Source organism: Oncorhynchus kisutch, linkage group LG5, assembly GCF_002021735.2.
Source record: "Oncorhynchus kisutch isolate 150728-3 linkage group LG5, Okis_V2, whole genome shotgun sequence".
Taxonomy (NCBI): Eukaryota; Metazoa; Chordata; class Actinopteri; order Salmoniformes; family Salmonidae; genus Oncorhynchus; species Oncorhynchus kisutch.
The window spans coordinates 57,401,208-57,420,702 of record NC_034178.2 but is presented as its reverse complement, the minus strand read 5'-3'; the positions used below and the strand labels follow the sequence as shown (position 1 = coordinate 57,420,702).

Sequence of the window (19,495 nt, the reverse complement as noted above, 5' to 3'; positions counted from 1 at the left end):
ATGGTAAACTATTGCTATAAGGATTCAGCCTGATCATGTTATATTTAATGAGACATTATTGAAACACAAAATCTCTGTCTTGTTTGTAGAGTTGAATTAGACAATACCCTTCATGTTCACAGAGCTGCTCAATGTGTCTTCACATACAGAGTCTTGAAGATATTACAGGCCAGTTACAAAGGTTGTACAAATAACAAGTGGTCATACTGTGCCAAAGAGTTGGACTAAGATAGACATCTGATAGCACTCTCACTGCATTGGGTTTCATGGGTGCTCAACAGGGGCACCGCTCCATGTGTCAAGGAAAGTATGACTTGGGAAAGAGAGATTGATACAGTAGATTTTGACAGCAAGTTACAAAGAGAGGAGATTGAGAATGAGAGAGCAAGTAAGAGGAACAAGATAGAGAGTGTGGCTGGGGGATGGACAAAGACAGAGAGAAATAGGAGGGGTTATAACACTGCCTCTCAAAAGAAAAATGTTTTAATGAGGTACCAGTGAGGAGAGGCGGTCACACACACACCCACAACCCAATCCACACTCAGACTCGCTCAGTCATTCAGTCAGTGAAGACAGATATGGCTAAGCAGAGCTGAACTTCTTGTCAGTCAACATCCAGACATTGATCTTTCCCTCATTTGGTGTCACTTCTTTCCTTCTCTTTTCTCCTCATCGTTATGCACTTCAATTGGGAAATAATTGAATCACCACCAGAGAAAGGAACTTTGCTCCAATGACTCTAAAAGTGGACTCTACTCTTTTCTACTTGCCTAGGTCAGCCAGATGAACACACACAAACCAGCCCACAAAGCCAAGGTAGGTCCCCCACTCTGGAACCTTGGCATTTTGGGCATCTTATTCTGATGTCAACTTGTATCATTCCAAGCTTTCTTTGTTGAGGGCATAAATTATGGGCTGGAAATTGTAAGCTGAATGCTAGATATTTTGTTATCAACATTTGTTATCGACATTAATGACATGTATTTATTTGTTTTAAATTATGTATTCATCATGGCTGTGGATTTTGTTTAGAGTATAAGGTCTAAGTTTGCAATTCACACAGAGAGTGATGCTTTGACTTGATTGAAGGCAAGTTTATTTTATTAAGCCACATACTTTGTGTGAATTTGACAAGACAGTTATTGAGTTGTAATTAACTGCATTTTCTGTTCCAGTCTGTACTGTGAAACACACCCAGTGTAGCCAATGGATCTTAGGGAGTGAGAAGAAATATTGGAAGCATTTTTTTGTTGCTTATGAAATGATCTTGGGATGCGTCACAGGTTTATGAAACAACTTCTGTGGCCCATCTAAAACACACAGTACCACACTGAAAAGTTAACATCTAGGATGACATAAGAACACTGTCTTTTTTTAAATGTCTCTTCTTGAACTTATTTGCTAAGCTCAGCAGATATCTCTCTCTCCTGTGGTTCTTGTTGGTTCTTTGAGCTTCTAGTTTGTGTAACCATTGTAATGCCAGAAAGGCAATCCTGTAGGTGTATTCATAGCCGCAGGAAGTAGTTTGGGGGTGGGGGTGCTGCGTTTTCTGCGACAGGCAGGCTCTTGGTGTATCATACATGTATATGACCGTAGTGAATGGGATGCATGGGGAGATGGGTTGTGAAAAGAGGAGTAATTGAAGCAGACAAAAAGCCACATCAAAGGAATTAGTCAATTTCCTGCACAAAGACTACACAAGTTTAAACCCCTTAATAAGGTCAATTTGTTCCCCCGTGGAAATGTAATTAGCATAAAAATAAATATATCAGTTCAAGTTAGAGATATCTGCTGTTTTGCATTAGATGCGTCTCAATCCACCACATCCGGCTATGTCTCACATCTGTGTTGAAAGGTGACAGAGCTAGAGCAGTGTTTGTCAGACCATGGGACATCCTTAAAATTGGTCTTCTCACAAACTAGTCTATCGAACGGTTTGGCCTACAAAAGACAGACGAGTCTCTCATGAACACGTAGATGTCGGTTGTTTTGTTCTAGAATGCTCACAGGCCTCACAAGACTCACCTGAAGGTCCCCGGGTACCAGTTGAAAAATTCATGGAAGTATACTGATAAAAAATAAACGCAACAATTTCAAGATGTTATTTAGTTACATTTCATAAAAGGAAATCAGTCAATTTAAATGAATTCCTTAGGCCCTAACCTGTGGATTTCCTATTACTGGGAGTACGGATATGAATCTGTTGGTCACAGATACCTTAAAAGAAATTGGCCTAACAATGTGCCTCAGGATCTCATCACGGTATCTCTATGCATTCAAATAAAATAAAATCTAAATGTATTTGTCACTTGCGCCGAACACAACAGGTGTAGGTAGACCTTACAGTGAAATGCTTACTTGCAAGCCCTAACCAACAGTGTAGTTAAGTTTAAAAAAAGGTATTAGGTAAACAATAAATAAGTCAAGATATAAAAAGTAAAAAAACGGTCAAAAAGAGGAGTAGCTAGGCTATACACAGGTGGTAGCGGTACAGAGTCAATGTGTAGTCGGGAGGGTGGAGGGGTGGGGGGGGGGTAGCCATATGATTAGCTGTTCAGGAGTGTTAGGGCTTGGGGGTAAAAACTGTTGAGAGGCATTTTGGACCTAGACTTGACGCTCTGGTACCGCTTGCCATGGGGTAGTAGAGAGAACAGTCTATGACTGGGGTGGTTGGAGTCTTTGATCATTTTTAGGGCCTTCCTCTGACACCGCCTGGTATAGAGGTCCTGGATGGCAGGCAGTTTAGCCCCAGTGATGTACTGGGCCATACACACTACCCTCTGTAGTGCCTTGCGATCTGAGGCCGAGCAGTTGCCGTGCCAGGCAGCGATGCAACCAGTCATGTTGCAGCTGTAGAACCTTTTGAGGATCTGAGGACCCATGCCAAATATTTTTCGTTTCCTGTAGTGGAATAGGCTTTGTCGTGTCCTCTTCACAACAGTCTTGGTGTGTTTGGACCATTCTAGTCTGTTGGTGATCTGGACACCAAGGAACGTGAAGCTCTCAACCTGGCTAGGTCTCTGACGTCCTCCCTATAAGCTGTTTCGTCATTGTCAGTGATCAGGTTGTCAGTGATCACTGTTGTGTTGGCTGCAAACTTAATGAAGGTGTTGGAGTCGTGCCTGGCCATGCAGTCGTGGGTGAACAGGGAGTACAGGAAGGCACTGAGCACGCACCCCTGAGGGATTCCAGTGTTGAGGATCAGCTTGGCATATGTGTTGTTACCTACCCTCACCACCTGGGGGCGGCCCGACAGGAAGTCCAGGATCCAGTTGCAGAGGGATCCATTGATAAAATGCAATTGTGTTTGTTGTTCATAGCTTATGCCTGCCTATACCATAACCCCACCGCCCCAATGGAGCACTCTGTTCACGACATCATCAAACCACTTGCTCACCCAATGCCACACATGTTGTCTGCAGTTGGGAGGCCGGTTGGACGTACTGCCAATTCTCTGGCAACAGCTTTGGTAGACATTCCTGCAGCCAGTATGCCAATTGCACACTCTCAAAACTTGAGACATCTGTGGCATTATATTGTGTGACAAAACTGAACATTTTAGAGTGGCCTTTTATTGGCAAAATGCACCTGTGTAATGATCATGCTGTTTAATCAGCTTCTTGATATGCCACATCTGTCAGGTCGATGTATTATCTTGGCAAATAAGAAATGCTCACTAACAGGGATGTAAACAAATTTGTGGACACAATTTGAGAGATGTAAACTGTTATGTGTATGGAACATATAAAGTGTATGGAAATATATATGGGATATTTTTTTCAGCTCTTGAAACATGTGACAAACACTTTACATTTGCGTTTATATTTTTGTTCAGTGTAGATATGGAGACTGTTTAGTGACAACAATGAGGGGTTAAATACACTAATATATATATATATATATATATACATATATATACATACATACATATACATACATATACATATATATATACATATATATACACATATATATACATATATACATATATACATATATATACATATATACATATATACATATATATACATACATACATATACATACATATACATATATATACACATATATATACACATATATATACATATATACATATATATATACATATATACATATATACATACATATATACATACATACATACACACACAAAAGTATGTGGACATCCCTTAAAATAAGTTGATTTGGCTATTTCAGCCACACCCATTGCTGACAGGTGTATAAAATCAAGCACACAGCCATGCGAACTCCATAGACAAACATTAGCAGTAGAATGGCCTTATTGAAAAGCTCAGTAACTTCAACGTGGCACCATCACAGATGCCACCTTTCCAACAAGTCAGTTAGTCAAATGTCTGCTGTTACTGTGAAGTGGAAAATATATAGAGGTTTCAAGTTCCATCCCAGTGATAGAAAGTTGTTTTTGAGATTTTAATGTCTCAACTTAACCACTTCAAAAGTTGAATTTTGCAATAACTTTGAAATGTTACATTTGAGAAAATGGATGAATGTCTAATTTTGACCTATTTCAGATACCAGACACGAATATGATCATTCCAATGGCATGTCTACATCTATGGGATCAATGATTCGCATGAAAAGTTCAACAATTTGCCACAATCTGGTGTCTGTTACTATGACTGAAGATGTGAAATATGTCTGAATCCTTAAAAGTAAAGCATTTTTTGCTAGCGTTTTCACAGAGAAGATGATTGATAAGCATTATGATAGACTGAATAATCTCCTCCTTTATTTATTTTCCTTCTTTCCCTTCCTGTACTATTGGGTGGAATTCCCTGGCGCTGTGGTATGGAACCTGGCTCAAACTGCTCAGACACAGGGTATTCTGAAACATGCAACAGCGTTAACCCCAATAGAAGGGTGTCATGTACGGAGCTGAGACAGTCACATTTTCGAATGCAACATTTTGCAACTATTCTGTTATATTCTGGGTACGATAGCAAATTGAAGAAATTAATGATTGTATCGTCCTTTTTTTGTAAAAATAGATTAAAGTGAGCTTGGATGATACATAGGTGCTATCCTATGATTCTAAATATTCTGTGTTCAAAATATGATGCTCTCCGTCAAACAGTGCATTTGTTCCAAATGTCAGAAAATGCACCCAAACCTTAAGGGAAATCAGTAGTTGCTACATACATTTTTCTACTCATAAATGAATGACATACACCTATTGATTCCTGAAGAATATACAGTGTCTTCAGAAATTATTCACACCCCTTGACTTGTTACAGCCTGAATTTGAAATGGATTACCTTTAGATTATGTCACTGGCCTTCAAACAATATTCTATAATTCCAGTGGAATTCTGCTTTTAGAAATGTTTACGAATTAGTAAAACATGTAATGTATTGAGTCAGTAAGCATTCAACCTTATGGCAAGTTTAAATACGGACTCACTCTGTGTGCAATAGTGTTTAAGTCATTTTTAAATGACTACATCACCTCTGTACCCCACACATACAGATAATTGTAAGGTCCCTCAGTCGAGCAGTGAATTTCAAGCACAGATTCAACCACAAAGACCAGGGAGATTTTCCATTGCCTCGCAAAGGGCACCTATTGGTAGACATTGAATATCCCTTTGAGCATGCTGGAGTTATTAATTACACTTTGGTTGTTGTATCAATACACCCAGTCAAATCAAATCAAAGTTTATTAGTCACATGCGCCGAATACAACAGCTGTAGACCTTACAGTGAAATGCTTACTTACAGGCTCTAACCAATAGTGCGAAAAACGGTGTGTGTAAGTAAGTAAAGAAAAACAGTAAAAAGACATTTGAAAATAACAGTAGCGAGATTATATACAGACACCGGTTAGTCAGGCTTATTGAGGTAGTATGTACATGTAGGTACGGTTAAAGTGACTATGCATATATGATGAACAGAGTGTAGCAGTAGCGTAAAAAGAGGGGTTGGCGGGTGGTGGGACATAATGCAGATAGCCCGGTTAGCCAATGTGCGGGAGCACTGGTTGGTTGGGCAAATTGAGGTAGTATGTACATGAATGTATAGTTAAAGTGACTATGCATATATGATAAACAGAGAGTAGCAGCAGTGTAAAAGAGGGGTTGGGGGGTGGCACAATGAAAATAGTTCAGGTAGCCATTTGATTACCTGTTCAGGAGTCTTATGGCTTGGGGGTAAAAACTGTTGAGAAGCCTTTTTGTCCTAGACTTGGCACTCCAGTACCACTTACCATGCGGTAGTAGAGAGAACAGTCTAGGACTGGGGTGGCTGGGGTCTTTGGTCATTTTTAGGGCCTTCCTCTGACACTGCCTGGAGTAGAGGTCCTGGATGGCAGTAATGTACTGGGCCGTACGCACTACCTTCTGAAGTGCCTTGCACTTCTTTGGTCTTGGCCATAGTGGAGTTTGGAGTGTGACTGTTTGAGGTTGTGGACAGGTGTCTTTTATACTGATAACAAGTTCAAACAGGTGCCATTAATACAGGTAACGAGTGGAGGACAGAGGAGCCTCTTAAAGAAGAAGTTACAGGTCTGTGAGAGCCAGAAATCTTGCTTGTTTGTAGGTGACCAAATACTTATTTTCCACCATAATTTGCAAATAAATTCATTAAAAATCCTACAATGTGAGTTTCTGGATTTTTTTTCTTCTAATTTTGTCTGTCATAGTTGAAGTGTACCTATGATGAAAATTACAGGCCTCATCTTTTTAAGTGGGAGAACTTACACAATTGGTGGCTGACTAAATACTTTTTTGCCTCACTGTATATAGGACAGCAGCCTCTACAGCGCAGGATTGAGTGATCGGGTGGTAGCTGGCTAGTGATGGCTATTTAACAGTCTGATGGCCTTGAGATAGAAGCTGTTTTTCAGTCTCTCAGTCCCAGCTTTGATGCCACCTGTACCGACCATTTCAGATCGTCATTGATGTGTACGCCAAGGAACTTGAAGCTTTCCACCTTTCCACCCACTGCGGTCCTGTCAGTGTGGATAGGGGCGTGTTCCCTCTGCCTTTTCCTGAAGTCCACGATCAGCTACTTTGTTTTGATGACGTTGAGGGAGAGGTTATTTTCCTGTCACCACTCCACCAGGGCCCTCACCTCCTCCCTGTAGGCTATCTCATTGTTGGTAAGCCTACTATGGTTGTGTCGACTGCAAACTTGATGATTGAGTTGGAGGCTGCAAAAAATGTTGCAAAGAAATTAACGTCATGTCCTGAATACAAAGCATTTTGTTTGGGGCAAAGGAATAGGGAGTATTGTTCAGGATAAAAATAAACAAAATAGAGCTAAGCACTGGTAAATTCCTAGACGAAAACCTAGTTCAGTCTGCTTTCCAACAAACACTAAGAGACAAATTCACCTTTCAGCAGGACAATAACCTAAAACACAAGGCCAAGTATACACTGGAGTTGCTTACCAAGACGATATTGAATGTTCTTGAGTAGGCTAGTTACAGTTTTACTTAAACATCGGTTTGAAAATCTGTAGCAAGACTTGAAAATGGTCAACAACCAACTTGACAGAACTTGAATGTTTAAGTATAATGTGCAAATATTGTACAATCCAGGAGTACAAAGCTCTTAGAGACTGAACCAGAAAGACTCACAGCAGTTTTCAATGCCAAAGGTGATTCTAACATGTATTGACTCAGGGGTTTGAATACTTATGTAAATGAGATATTTCTGTATTTCATTTTCAATACGTTTCCATTTTGTCAATATGGGGTATTTTGTGTAGATGGGTGAGCAAAAAATATGTTTTACCTGTCTGGGAATGGAACCCCGTTCCGCTAGCGGAACCCCTCGTCAACAGCCAGTGAAATTGCAGGGCGACAAATTCAAACAGAAATCTCAAATCAAATTTCTCAAACATAATTTTTTTGGGGCGTTAATCCAGCAACAGTGTCTGATTTCAAAAAGGCTTTATAGTGAAAGCTCCACAAACGATTATGTTAGGTCACCACCAAGTCACAGAAAAACACAGCCATTTTTCCAGCCAAAGAGGAGTCACAAAAAGCAGAAGATTATTTATCACTAACCTTTGATCCTCAGATGACACTCATAGGACTTCATGTTACACAATACATGTATGTTTTGTTTGATAAAGTGCACATTTATATCCAAAAATCTAATTTTACATTGGCGTGTTATGTTCAGTAGTTCCAAAACATGCAGTGATTTTGCAGAGAGCCACATCAATTCACAGAAATACTCATCATAAACATTGATAATAGATACAACTATTATACATGGAACTTTAGATAAACTTCTCCTTAATGCAACTGCCGTGTCAGATTTAAAAAAACTTTACGGATAAAGCATCGCATGCAATAATCTGAGTACGGCGCTCAGAGCCCAAACCAGCCAAAGAAATATTCGCCATGTTGTGTAGTCAACATTAGTCAGAAATAGCATTATAAATATTATGTCCATATACCTCTTTTTGTTAGGGAGTTTGGTAAAGAAATCCAAACGCGCGTGCAAGTCCAGCGGAAAGGTTGGATGAAAGGTCTAAAAAGTTATATTACTGGTCATAGAAACATATCAAACGAAGTATAGAATCAATCTTTAGGATGTTATTAACATAAATCTTCAATAATGTCTCAACCGGAGAATTCCTTTGTCTGTAGAAAAGCAATGGAATGCGAGGTAACTTTCACATGACCGTGCGTCACGAGCTCGTGGCTCCTGGCAGACCTCTGACTCATTCCCCTCTCACCCCCTTCACAGTAGAAGCCTGAAATAACTTTCCAACGACTGTTGACATCTAGTGGAAGCCTTAGGAAGTGCAACATGACCAACATCCGACCTATCTTCAATAGGGGCTGAGTTGAAAAACTACAAACATCAGATTTCCCACTTCCTGGTTGGATTTTCTCAGGTTTTTGCCTGCCATATGAGTTCTGTTATAATCACATACATCATTCAAACAGTTTTAGAAACTTGAGTGTTTTCTATCCAGCGCTACTAATAATATGCATATATTAGCATCTGGGACTGAGTAGCAGGCAGTTTACTCTGGGCACGCTTTTCATCCAAAAGTGAAATGCTGCCCCCTATCCCAATGAAGTGAATACATTTTGAATTCAGGCTGTTACACTCAACATGTGGAATAGGTCAAGGGGTATGCATACTTTCTGAAGGCACTGTAAATAATAAATGCCACATGAACTTAGTTTAACTGTTGCACCCCATCAGAACCCAAAATATAATCTTGTTTGTAAACAAAATACATGTAAACAAACTGTATAGCCTCAAAACATGTACTTAACTATAGTGGTGATATCATGCATGGTCATTCCTTGGATCCATATCTCTGTATATGAATTTGAGAGGGATTCCATTTAAAAGCTAAACATTTCTTCCACATTAACAGACACTACTAATAGAAATCTTTTTATATTTGTTTGATATACTGTTCTCTCAGAAAGTCTTGGAATTCCTCTCCACAGGAAACAGCTTCAAGATGTAGTAATAAGATTATTTTATTATTACATTCATCTTGTTAGATTATTATTGCATTTGATTTTATGAAAATACATAATTCATTCATTTGAAAGCCGTCATTGTAACAAAAATCTCTATATGTACTTTTTTCCAATAAAAGTCCTGTTTTATACAGTGGGTCACAAACGTTCTTCATATTAAACAAATAACTACTGTGCTCATATTGTTGGGATATTGGAAGCAGGGTTTTTACATGAGTTGAGTTGATTGAAATAAAAATACTTGAGTGCTGTTGGACTGTTTCATTAGAACACCCACCCATCAGTAACTGTTGTTTTTGGCCTCCACGGTGCTAGCCAATGTGTACATTAAGATTTTATTCACATGATCATTTTCTGTTCTGTTTCTAAGATGGGATGAATGTGACCAGTGGCTGATGTCTGTATATGTCTTGAAATGAAGTGTTCTCTGGTGTATGGTTAGGGCCATGACGGAATCTATGGAGGCAACATCTTCTGATGAACACATGTTTTTTCAATATTTTTTTTATTTTATTATTATTATTATGGCATTAATCCATATAACATTTTATACTGTTGCGAAACATATCAATCTATCAATTACATATGCCGCTTTTGCTGTGAAAGAAAGGAAAATAAATAAGCCCACAGGTTCCATCTGGTCATGATTTTGGAGAGAATAACCATAAAATACAAATGCCGTATCGTAACTTGATCCTCCTGTTGTTGTAGGAAACGCAAACTTGTATAGCCACAGGATGTGTGTGTGTGTGGTGGGGGCGGGGAAGCTGGGGAATGTTTGGCTGCGTTACAGACGGCTATGTTTGAGTAAAGGCCCAGTGCACTACTTTAAAGATTTATTTAAATGTACTCCCCCCCCCGTAGTACTTTACAATCACTTTCAGTATGACCCTTACAAGTTGTGGAATCAAAAACTATTGTGTTCTCAAATAAACAAGATACAATATGATTTTAAATGAAACTAGCATGATTTTATTGACTATCAAATTTGAAGACATATCCAAAAATGTGTCATACCCCATGTGACCTAGAATTGTATATACTTAATATGTAATTTAGTTATCACATGTGGATAAAAGGCACTATTGTGCCTAACATTTTGCAACTCATTAATGAACAATATTGAACCCGATTTAGATCTTTGCTCTTCTTTATGGGAACATATGGTTCAGTGTGAACTAAACTTTGACTTGCAGATCCCTAAGCAGTAGTTGTAGTGGAAATATAAGTTGTAGTACTATGTAGTAGTAGTAGTAGTGTAATAATACTGCTCCGTTTATTTCAGGCTAGGCATTTGTGCTTCGTCGTCCTCCTCTGCTTCCCTTTGGCGTGGGCTGGCGTCCCTGGTCCATGTCGGCACTCTGTGACAAAGGGTCACCTCCTCAACCTCAATCGCCTGGTGAGGACACCTCATACCACACTAAATCATGCAATGATAGACTCCAAACAAAAGAAATCAACTTGAGATAGTTGCTTTCAATCACTCAAACTGTCATAACTCATGCCTGAACATATTGATGTTAATGAAAGGTTTCCTCCCAAGTTAGTTAATGTATTATCTAAATGTAGGATTTTTCCTTCTGTGACCCTCACACAAAATGTGGCAGCCGTGAATTCTGTATGGCTGCATGACTGAGTTCCACACTTCACTGTTTGGATCTTTGTTTACCACGCAGATTGACAATCAGTTGGAGAATGGCTGTTCAATAAGCTATGCATTTACTGAGCTCCAGAGTTTGGTGAGTATTTCCTTCCTACTACACTAATTACAACTTTCACAACAAAATTAGTTTGATGCGTGCACATAAAGGATATTATACCATAGATAAACATCACCACCAGTCACTGTCAAGATAGTCTTGTTCTTTCAAGATGTGCCAGGCTGGCATACCGATTCAAATTAATGCTCACTTCTGACATTACAGGTCTAAGTTCATAACATCTCTTGCTCCATCCAGCCTTTACGGCAAAAATTGAATTATATTTAGAAGAAAAGTATGCCATGAACGAACGAGGTTGTTCATCCCCCGGAAGGGAAATGTTTTGAAAATACCTCAACTGTGCCAAGTTACAGTAGATAGAGAGAGCTGTGTGGCAGTACGGAGTCAAGCCCCCCCCCCCCAGTTTAACTTGACACTGATCAGGAAATGGTTTACAGGTTAACTGTTTACTGCAGTGGGCTAAATCAGGGTCACACAGTGTTTCTTGGTAGTCTTAAACAAATGTACTTTGAAACAAAAGTTTACACCTCACATGGTTATGGGCTTCAAAAAAGACCCCTGTACCATGTCAGATAGAGTTTGAATGTATTTTGAGTTTGCATCCCAATATTATACTTTATATACATGAAAGAAGACTGAAATATAACTAAACTGTTTGAAATTTAAAAAAATGTAAATGCCGGTCTTTCTAAGGTTTATTATTTTGATAACATTCCACCCATGCGGCCACTAGGTCATTTGACTGCAGGAAAGGGCTATCAAGGTCTCTGAAATGGTGAATGTCTGTTTAAAGGTTGTGCCAAAAACAACCACAAGGACCTGTTGGTATGTAGCTAACTTTTCCTGCACCTCCAATTAAGTCTAGTGATACAGGAAGCAAAGTCACTATGGCTAAGTGGAAATGAATGTTGAGTCATGAGTGACTTTCCAGGTCTGCTTTGGAAAGGAGGTTCAAACCTCAATGGAAATCGGTGTTAAAAAAAATGCAGTGACGATAGGTTTCTTTCTCCTTTGAACCACAGAGTGAAGTCTGTTATGTGAAAGCAGCATTTCCACAAATCCTGGAGTTTCTGAACACAAACTTCAATTATGTCATGAAGTCGGACAACGGGCGCTATGTCAAATCCCTGAAGAAGGTCATATACAACCTTTACTCCCACAACTGCATACCCGAAATCAACGAGGAGATTGAGGTGCGTGTTACTTACGAGCATTGCTACTCTAGTCTGGGAATAGGCTTAGCTAAATCTCTTCCAAAGGTCTGTTGGATTGTGCTTTTATTGATGGCAGCATAATTACTTCTTAGAAGTAAACAAAGTGAAACAGTGCTTGGGTGGTTGGTGCATGAAGTTCAGCCTTATTAAAATTGGACTATTTGAAAAGGCATAGTAGTATGCAGTGATGTCCTATTGGAATTTTAAGAAACATTATTAACATGGTAACTCTCAACACATTGCTTTATTACAATATGGCTCCTTAGAGAAAATAATATATAAACATTTTAAGCTGCTCAGTGATCATGGTTGTTAGATAGATGAAGTAGGGATGGGATAAAATACAATCAATCCAGCTTCCTCAGACCTCAAATCAATTCAATTTACAGAGTACAGAGGAACAGTCACCAATATTCAATTTAGCATCGAATTCTTTCTTCAATGAGATTGTGACCCCTGATATGGCAGGGTTAACAGAATATGTTTAACAGCATGGAAAAAAATGTGATCTCTTTTAAGTTGGCTTGGGGAGGTAGCAGGGCCCAGAAGACAGCATAAGCATGCACACTTCAGAATGCCAGTAAGTCTGGGAAAATCATCTTGTCTATATTAGATTAGTGTTAGATTAAGGTCAGACATGAGACTGGTGCCCCGGTATGTCCCTGGGTACCCTGTGATGATGGTATCAGACAATGGTCCCTCTTCAGGTGACTCCTGTCTCTTAAGGGAATGCTTGTCCAACATCTACACTGAAGTTTGGGCTGGCTAAATGTATCTGTTTGGCTGTAGTCTTATCCAGTATCAAATATTAAATTAACTCCTTTTCAAAACAAATTACTGGACCCAATCAGAGTGATTGTATAATATCTCAGTTGATTTCTTTCAACAAAATAAACAATTGTACTATTTTGAAATACTTTTACTTTCAAGTAATTTGTTTTAGAGTGCTTCACAAAACCCTTTTAAACTATGAAATACTGAAGACTTAAGCCAAGGTGGCCAATAGCCAATGAAGTGGCGTTGGAAATAGACACTTTCATTTTATCTAGAATATCCTGCTCCTCTTGCAACTTCCTTCATAGGATCGGAGTTTTCATAGTTAGAGTTGATGAAACATTCATTAGGTATGAGGCATTAACTGAGTGCCATTAAAAACAACTTGAAAGTATTTCAGGATGTTTTGAATTGTTTGTAGAGAATGTGACCCATCACCACTCTCCCTCTCTCCTCGTCTCTGTTACAGGACAACCCAGTGAAGTTTGTGAGGGTGCAGAGCACCTCGCCCAGAGAGGCTCTGAGGAAAGCCCGCGGGGTCATTGAGATGTACATGACCCTGATGACCAAGAGCAACGGGCCTGTTGACTGGAACTGTGAGGAAGAGTACGCTGAGGATTACTCAGAATCCGCCACTGTCCTCCCCACCCAAACCAAAGGTAGAGTGAGATTAATTCTACTACCCATTAATATCTATTCTAAGAGACAGTTGAAGTCATTGTGAATTGTTTACCGTCTCCCATAACTACCACATATTCTTTTGATTGTTTTTGCTGTTTGTCCCCCGTAGTGGAACATTTTATGAGCGTAGGCTTAAAGGATCATCTTTCATTTGGAATGGCAGGCTTAAAAGTTGAGGAAAATATAACATTATAGCCCATTTAAAAACCAGTCAAGGCCTAAAGTATCAACAGAAAATCTGGGAAACACGCATCTAAACAATGCTAGATTTTCAAAAGCCAGCAAAACTCCCAGCAATGTTTTAGAGATTGTGTACGTGTTTACTTTGCTGTTTAAGAACCAAACATTTTTGCCACACATGATTACTCCAAGCTGTTTTCAGACTATTCTCTTAGACCTACTTACCATGACCATGTTAGACAGTTCAAGGTGTCCACCCCAAAAAATGCACCCCCCTCCCCATCATAAAAAATATTTTCACATGACCTTCCCCTTGTACTGTAAATAAAATTGCACACCGTCCCCCCCTCATAGAATTAACTCTAAATAATGTTTACCACCACAAATAACAATAACTAAAGCGATCATGCGTTTAGAAACGTGGATATCGACTTTGCCACTTTTGTGGCACAGTCGATGCCAAGCAGAGCTACCGTCCAGAAAGTTGAGGGTTCACCGATCACTACGGACGAGCTCATGCTCCCGGTTTGTTTCTTTAGGCATACATTACAAGCCGGCTGCAGACAATGACGAGTTGGGGGGAAATTAGGTTCACACAATTTCGATGCCATATTTACTAATATATGCAACAAATTTTAGACCAACATGTTCAAATGTGCAAATGCACCACACAACCAATAAACAAAGCATACCGACTTTGCGCACTTCAATATCACGGTTTGCGTTTTCAACATCAGTAAATAGACAATGTCAAGCTCGACAAACAGAAAATACATCCTTACCTACCTTTGAGGGTCTATCCAGTATTAAAGGCTTGGCAATCTCCAAATGTCCTTAAACTTTTTGGTGTTCTGGTACAGATGTCTCTTTCCATTCAACAAATGTCTGCTGCCAAGTTTGTATTGATTGATTATTAATTTTATTTGTCAGTAAAAAGACAGTATATGGACAAAGTACATGCTCAATCTCCAGAGGAGTCAGAGGGGAGTTTAATCCCAATTCTTACAATCTTGTTTTGGATAGTCTATAGCTTATTCTTTAGATTGCATGGGTCAAACACAAGGCTTGTGGGCCGAATCCGGCCCATGACACATCTCTATCTGGCCGCCCAATGATTTGGGTTGTCAATTCAATTAGGCACGCTTCCATACAGCCCACGATGCGCTGCACTCCAAGTCACAGCAAGTGCTGCCAACATGCTGCACACCAAATGGAATTGCAACACACACACACACAACCCTCTCCTCCAAGGGGTGCTGCAACACTCCCTGAAATATTGGACAGATGGCAGGCAAAAACGTTTCCCGCCTTTTGTTTTTTTAAGCATGACTTCAAAACAACCAAAAAACAAAACCTACAACACCACGCAAAGGAGAAACATATAGACCTATTACAATCAAATGTATTTATAAAGCCGTTTTTACATCAGCAGATGTCACAAAGTGCTGTACAGAAACCCAGCCTTAAACCCCTAACAGCAAGCAATGCAGATAAAGCACAGAAACATTTGTGCAGTAGCCTCGGCTGGCTACTCAACTACAAGACATTTTGAGTGGCCATACAGCAATGCTGCATTCAACCGCATTGGTGATCCATGCATTTCCCAAAAAATAAAAAGGCGACCCGTCATTCAGGGCAAGTGGGACATATATACACATTTTGCTAAACAAGTGGGGATATATATATAATATCAGTCAAATGTTTGGGCATGCCCACTCATTGCAGGGTTTTTCTTTATTTTTACCATTTTATACATTGTAGAATGATAGTGAAGACATCAAAACTATGAAATAACACATTCAGTTGAAGTCAGAAGTTACATATACTTAGGTTGGAGTCATTAAAAATAGTTTTTCAACCACTCCACAAATTTTTGTTAACAAACTATAGTTTTGTCAAGTCGGTTAGGACATCTACTTTGTGCATGACATAAGTAATTTTTCCAACAATTGTTTACAGACAGATTATTTCACTGTATCAAAATTCCAATGGGTCAGAAGTTTACATCCACTAAACAGCTTGGGAAATTCCAGAAAATGATGTCGTGGCTTTAGAAGCTTCTGATAGGCTAATTGACATCATTCGAGTCAATTGGAGGTGTACCTGTGGATGTATTTCAAGGCCTATCTTCAAACTCAGACTGATGAGAGAAAATGTAATTACCTGGATTTATGGATCATCGAAGAGAATGATGCATTACATACAGACTTATACACAAAGCCCACAGACCGCAATACCCTGCTTACATGCAGATAGTATGCATCCCCTTCCCCTCAGGAATGGTCTACCACATAGCCAGTTATGCTGGGTTAAAACAGATCTGTGCCCACCAGTCAGATTTTGATAGTAATGCTAAGAAAAGGACAGAAATTAAAAATTAGAGGCTACAAGGACAAAACTCTTAATGCTGCGATGAAAATATCTCAAAAACCAAGAGGAATTGCTAAAAACTAAACCAAAGAAAAAACGCAACAGTGTTTTGCACCAAGTGTTCGGAGAACATGAAAGCAATCCTGAAAAAGCACCGGCATATTCTGCAATCAGACAAAAATAATTGCACACCTCTTCAAGGAGCCCCTACTGGTGGTCTATAAGCTGGGGTCGCAATATTGGGGTTAACTTGGTGAGATCTGACCTGCCTCCTGAGCCCACTCCTAGACTCTTGATACCTATTCCAAATGGGAACTACAAATGTTGATCATGCGCACAGTGCAATAGCACTATAAAAACATCCTTCTTCAGACACCCACATACAGTTCGAAAACTCCATGTTAGGGGTAACATCTCATGCAAGACAAAGGGAGTAATCTCTCTCATATCCTTTACATGTGGGAAAGCCTACATGGGACAAACGAAAAGACAATTAAAACAATGCATAGCTGAACACCGCAGCTCAATTAGGTGTAAGAATATGGACTATCCAGTTACAGCTCACTTTGTTGAAGCTAATATTAAGTTCTAATTTTCAGAGTAAATAACTCACGGACATTAGAGAAGCTTAACCAAGTGTAATTCTTCCCTAAGTGTTGATACAGCTGCATTCAGACAAACATTTCACAAAAGTACTGCTATTTAACCCTTTCTCCTAGTCGGAGTCTCATTCTCCACAACTGAACAGCCAATGCATCCCTGTTGCTAGACAGAACCTTAGTGATATCTGTTCTTCCTCACTTCATTTTACTTGACCTCTACCCCAAAGTGCTCACTCCTCACCAACTCAAGGCTGTCATGGTCATTAAAACCAGACTGTCTCCTCTCCTCCCAGCGGATCCCTGATGACTAACAAAAACATATCCTGACATAATGTAAACATTATACATTACCCTCTCTCCCTCAGTGACATTGTTAGTTTCTAAGATCTCCACCCGTCTCCCCTACACATTCCAAAGCAATCTGGCTCCTACAGATAACCATTAACTTCTGATGTAAAAACAATTCTCTATCATCCCTGATACTATAGTATTACTTCTGATCTATCATGTCATTAGTATAGAAATGTTCAAATCAAATTTAATTTGTCACGTGAGCCGGATACAACAGGTGTAGACCTTACAGTGAAATGCTTACTTACAGGCTTTAACCAACTGTAACGGCATTCAGAGGTTGGAAGAAGGATCGGACCAAAGTGCAACGTGGTAAGTGTTCATGATGATTTATTCAAAACGAACTGAACACTGAAATACAAAACAATAAACGATGTGAACAAAACAAAACAAAACAAAACAAAACAAAACCCGAAACAGTACCGTGTGGCCCAAACACTCACACAGAAACAAACACCCACAAACCAAAAGTGAAACCCAGGCTACCTAAGTATGATTCTCAATCAGAGACAACTAACGACACCTGCCTCTGATTGAGAACCATACTAGGCCGAACACAAAAACCAACATAGAAAAACAAACAGACTGCCCACCCCAACTCACGCCCTGACCATACTAAAACAAAGACTAAAATAACAGAACTATGGTCAGAACGTGACAGCAACAGTGAGATGTATAAGTTTAAAAAAGGCTATTAGGTGAACAATAGTTACGTAAATAAATAAAAACAACAGTAAAAAAGAAAAATAACAGTAACGGTGCTATAACAGCAGCAAGGCTATATACAGGCACCGGTTAGTCAGGCTGACTGAGGTAGTATGTTCATGTAGGTATGGTTAAAGTGACTATTGATAAACAGAGAGTAGCAGTAGCATAAAAGAGGGTTTGGCGGGTGGTGGGTGGCGGGACACAATGCAGATACAGTGCCTTGCGAAAGTATTCGGCCCCCTTGAACTTTGCGACCTATTGCCACATTTCAGGCTTCAAACATAAAGATATAAAACTGTATTTTTTTGTGAAGAATCAACAACAAGTGGGACACAATCATGAAGTGGAACGACATTTATTGGATATTTCAAACTTTTTTAACAAATCAAAAACTGAAAAATTGGGCGTGCAAAATTATTCAGCCCCTTTACTTTCAGTGCAGCAAACTCTCTCCAGAAGTTCAGTGAGGATCTCTGAATGATCCAATGTTGACCTAAATGACTAATGATGATAAATACAATCCACCTGTGTGTAATCAAGTCTCCGTATAAATGCACCTGCACTGTGATAGTCTCAGAGGTCCGTTAAAAGCGCAGAGAGCATCATGAAGAACAAGGAACACACCAGGCAGGTCCGAGATACTGTTGTGAAGAAGTTTAAAGCCGGATTTGGATACACAAATATTTCCCAAGCTTTAAACATCCCAAGGAGCACTGTGCAAGCGATAATATTGAAATGGAAGGAGTATCAGACCACTGCAAATCTACCAAGACCTGGCCGTCCCTCTAAACTTTCAGCTCATACAAGGAGAAGACTGATCAGAGATGCAGCCAAGAGGCCCATGATCACTCTGGATGAACTGCAGAGATCTACAGTTGAGGTGGGAGACTCTGTCCATAGGACAACAATCAGTCGTATATTGCACAAATCTGGCCTTTATGGAAGAGTGGCAAGAAGAAAGCCATTTCTTAAAGATATCCATAAAAAGTGTTGTTTAAAGTTTGCCACAAGCCACCTGGGAGACACACCAAACATGTGGAAGAAGGTGCTTTGGTCAGATGAAACCAAAATTGAACTTTTTGGCAACAATGCAAAACGTTATGTTTGGCGTAAAAGCAACACAGCTCATCACCCTGACCACACCATCCCCACTGTCAAACATGGTGGTGGCAGCATCATGGTTTGGGCCTGCTTTTCTTCAGCAGGGACAGGGAAGATGGTTAAAATTGATGGGAAGATGGATGGAGCCAAATACAGGACCATTCTGGAAGAAAACCTGATGGAGTCTGCAAAAGACCTGAGACTGGGATGTAGATTTGTCTTCCAACAAGACAATGATCCAAAACAAAAGCAAAATCTACAATGGAATGGTTCAAAAATAAACATATCCAGGTGTTAGAATGGCCAAGTCAAA

General features: G+C 39.6%; 1 protein-coding gene across 2 annotated transcripts in view; it reads left to right on the top strand.

Moving 5' to 3' along the window:
• The first annotated feature begins 496 nt into the window (after positions 1-496).
• csf1a (colony stimulating factor 1a (macrophage)) overlaps positions 497-19,495 on the top strand; it is a 32,937-nt gene continuing 13,938 nt past the window's right edge. The window contains exons 1-6 of one of the 2 annotated variants that reach the window (XR_004210087.1): positions 497-816; positions 10,766-10,879; positions 11,157-11,219; positions 12,224-12,394; positions 13,659-13,848; positions 17,624-17,685. Coding sequence is in view for 1 of the 2 variants with exons in the window: in XM_020482255.2 (XP_020337844.1) it covers positions 784-816; positions 10,766-10,879; positions 11,157-11,219; positions 12,224-12,394; positions 13,659-13,848 (571 nt within the window). In the remaining variant the exon portion in view is untranslated. The remainder of the gene's footprint in view (positions 817-10,765; positions 10,880-11,156; positions 11,220-12,223; positions 12,395-13,658; positions 13,849-17,623; positions 17,686-19,495) is intronic. The other variant, XM_020482255.2, reaches the window with a different exon arrangement.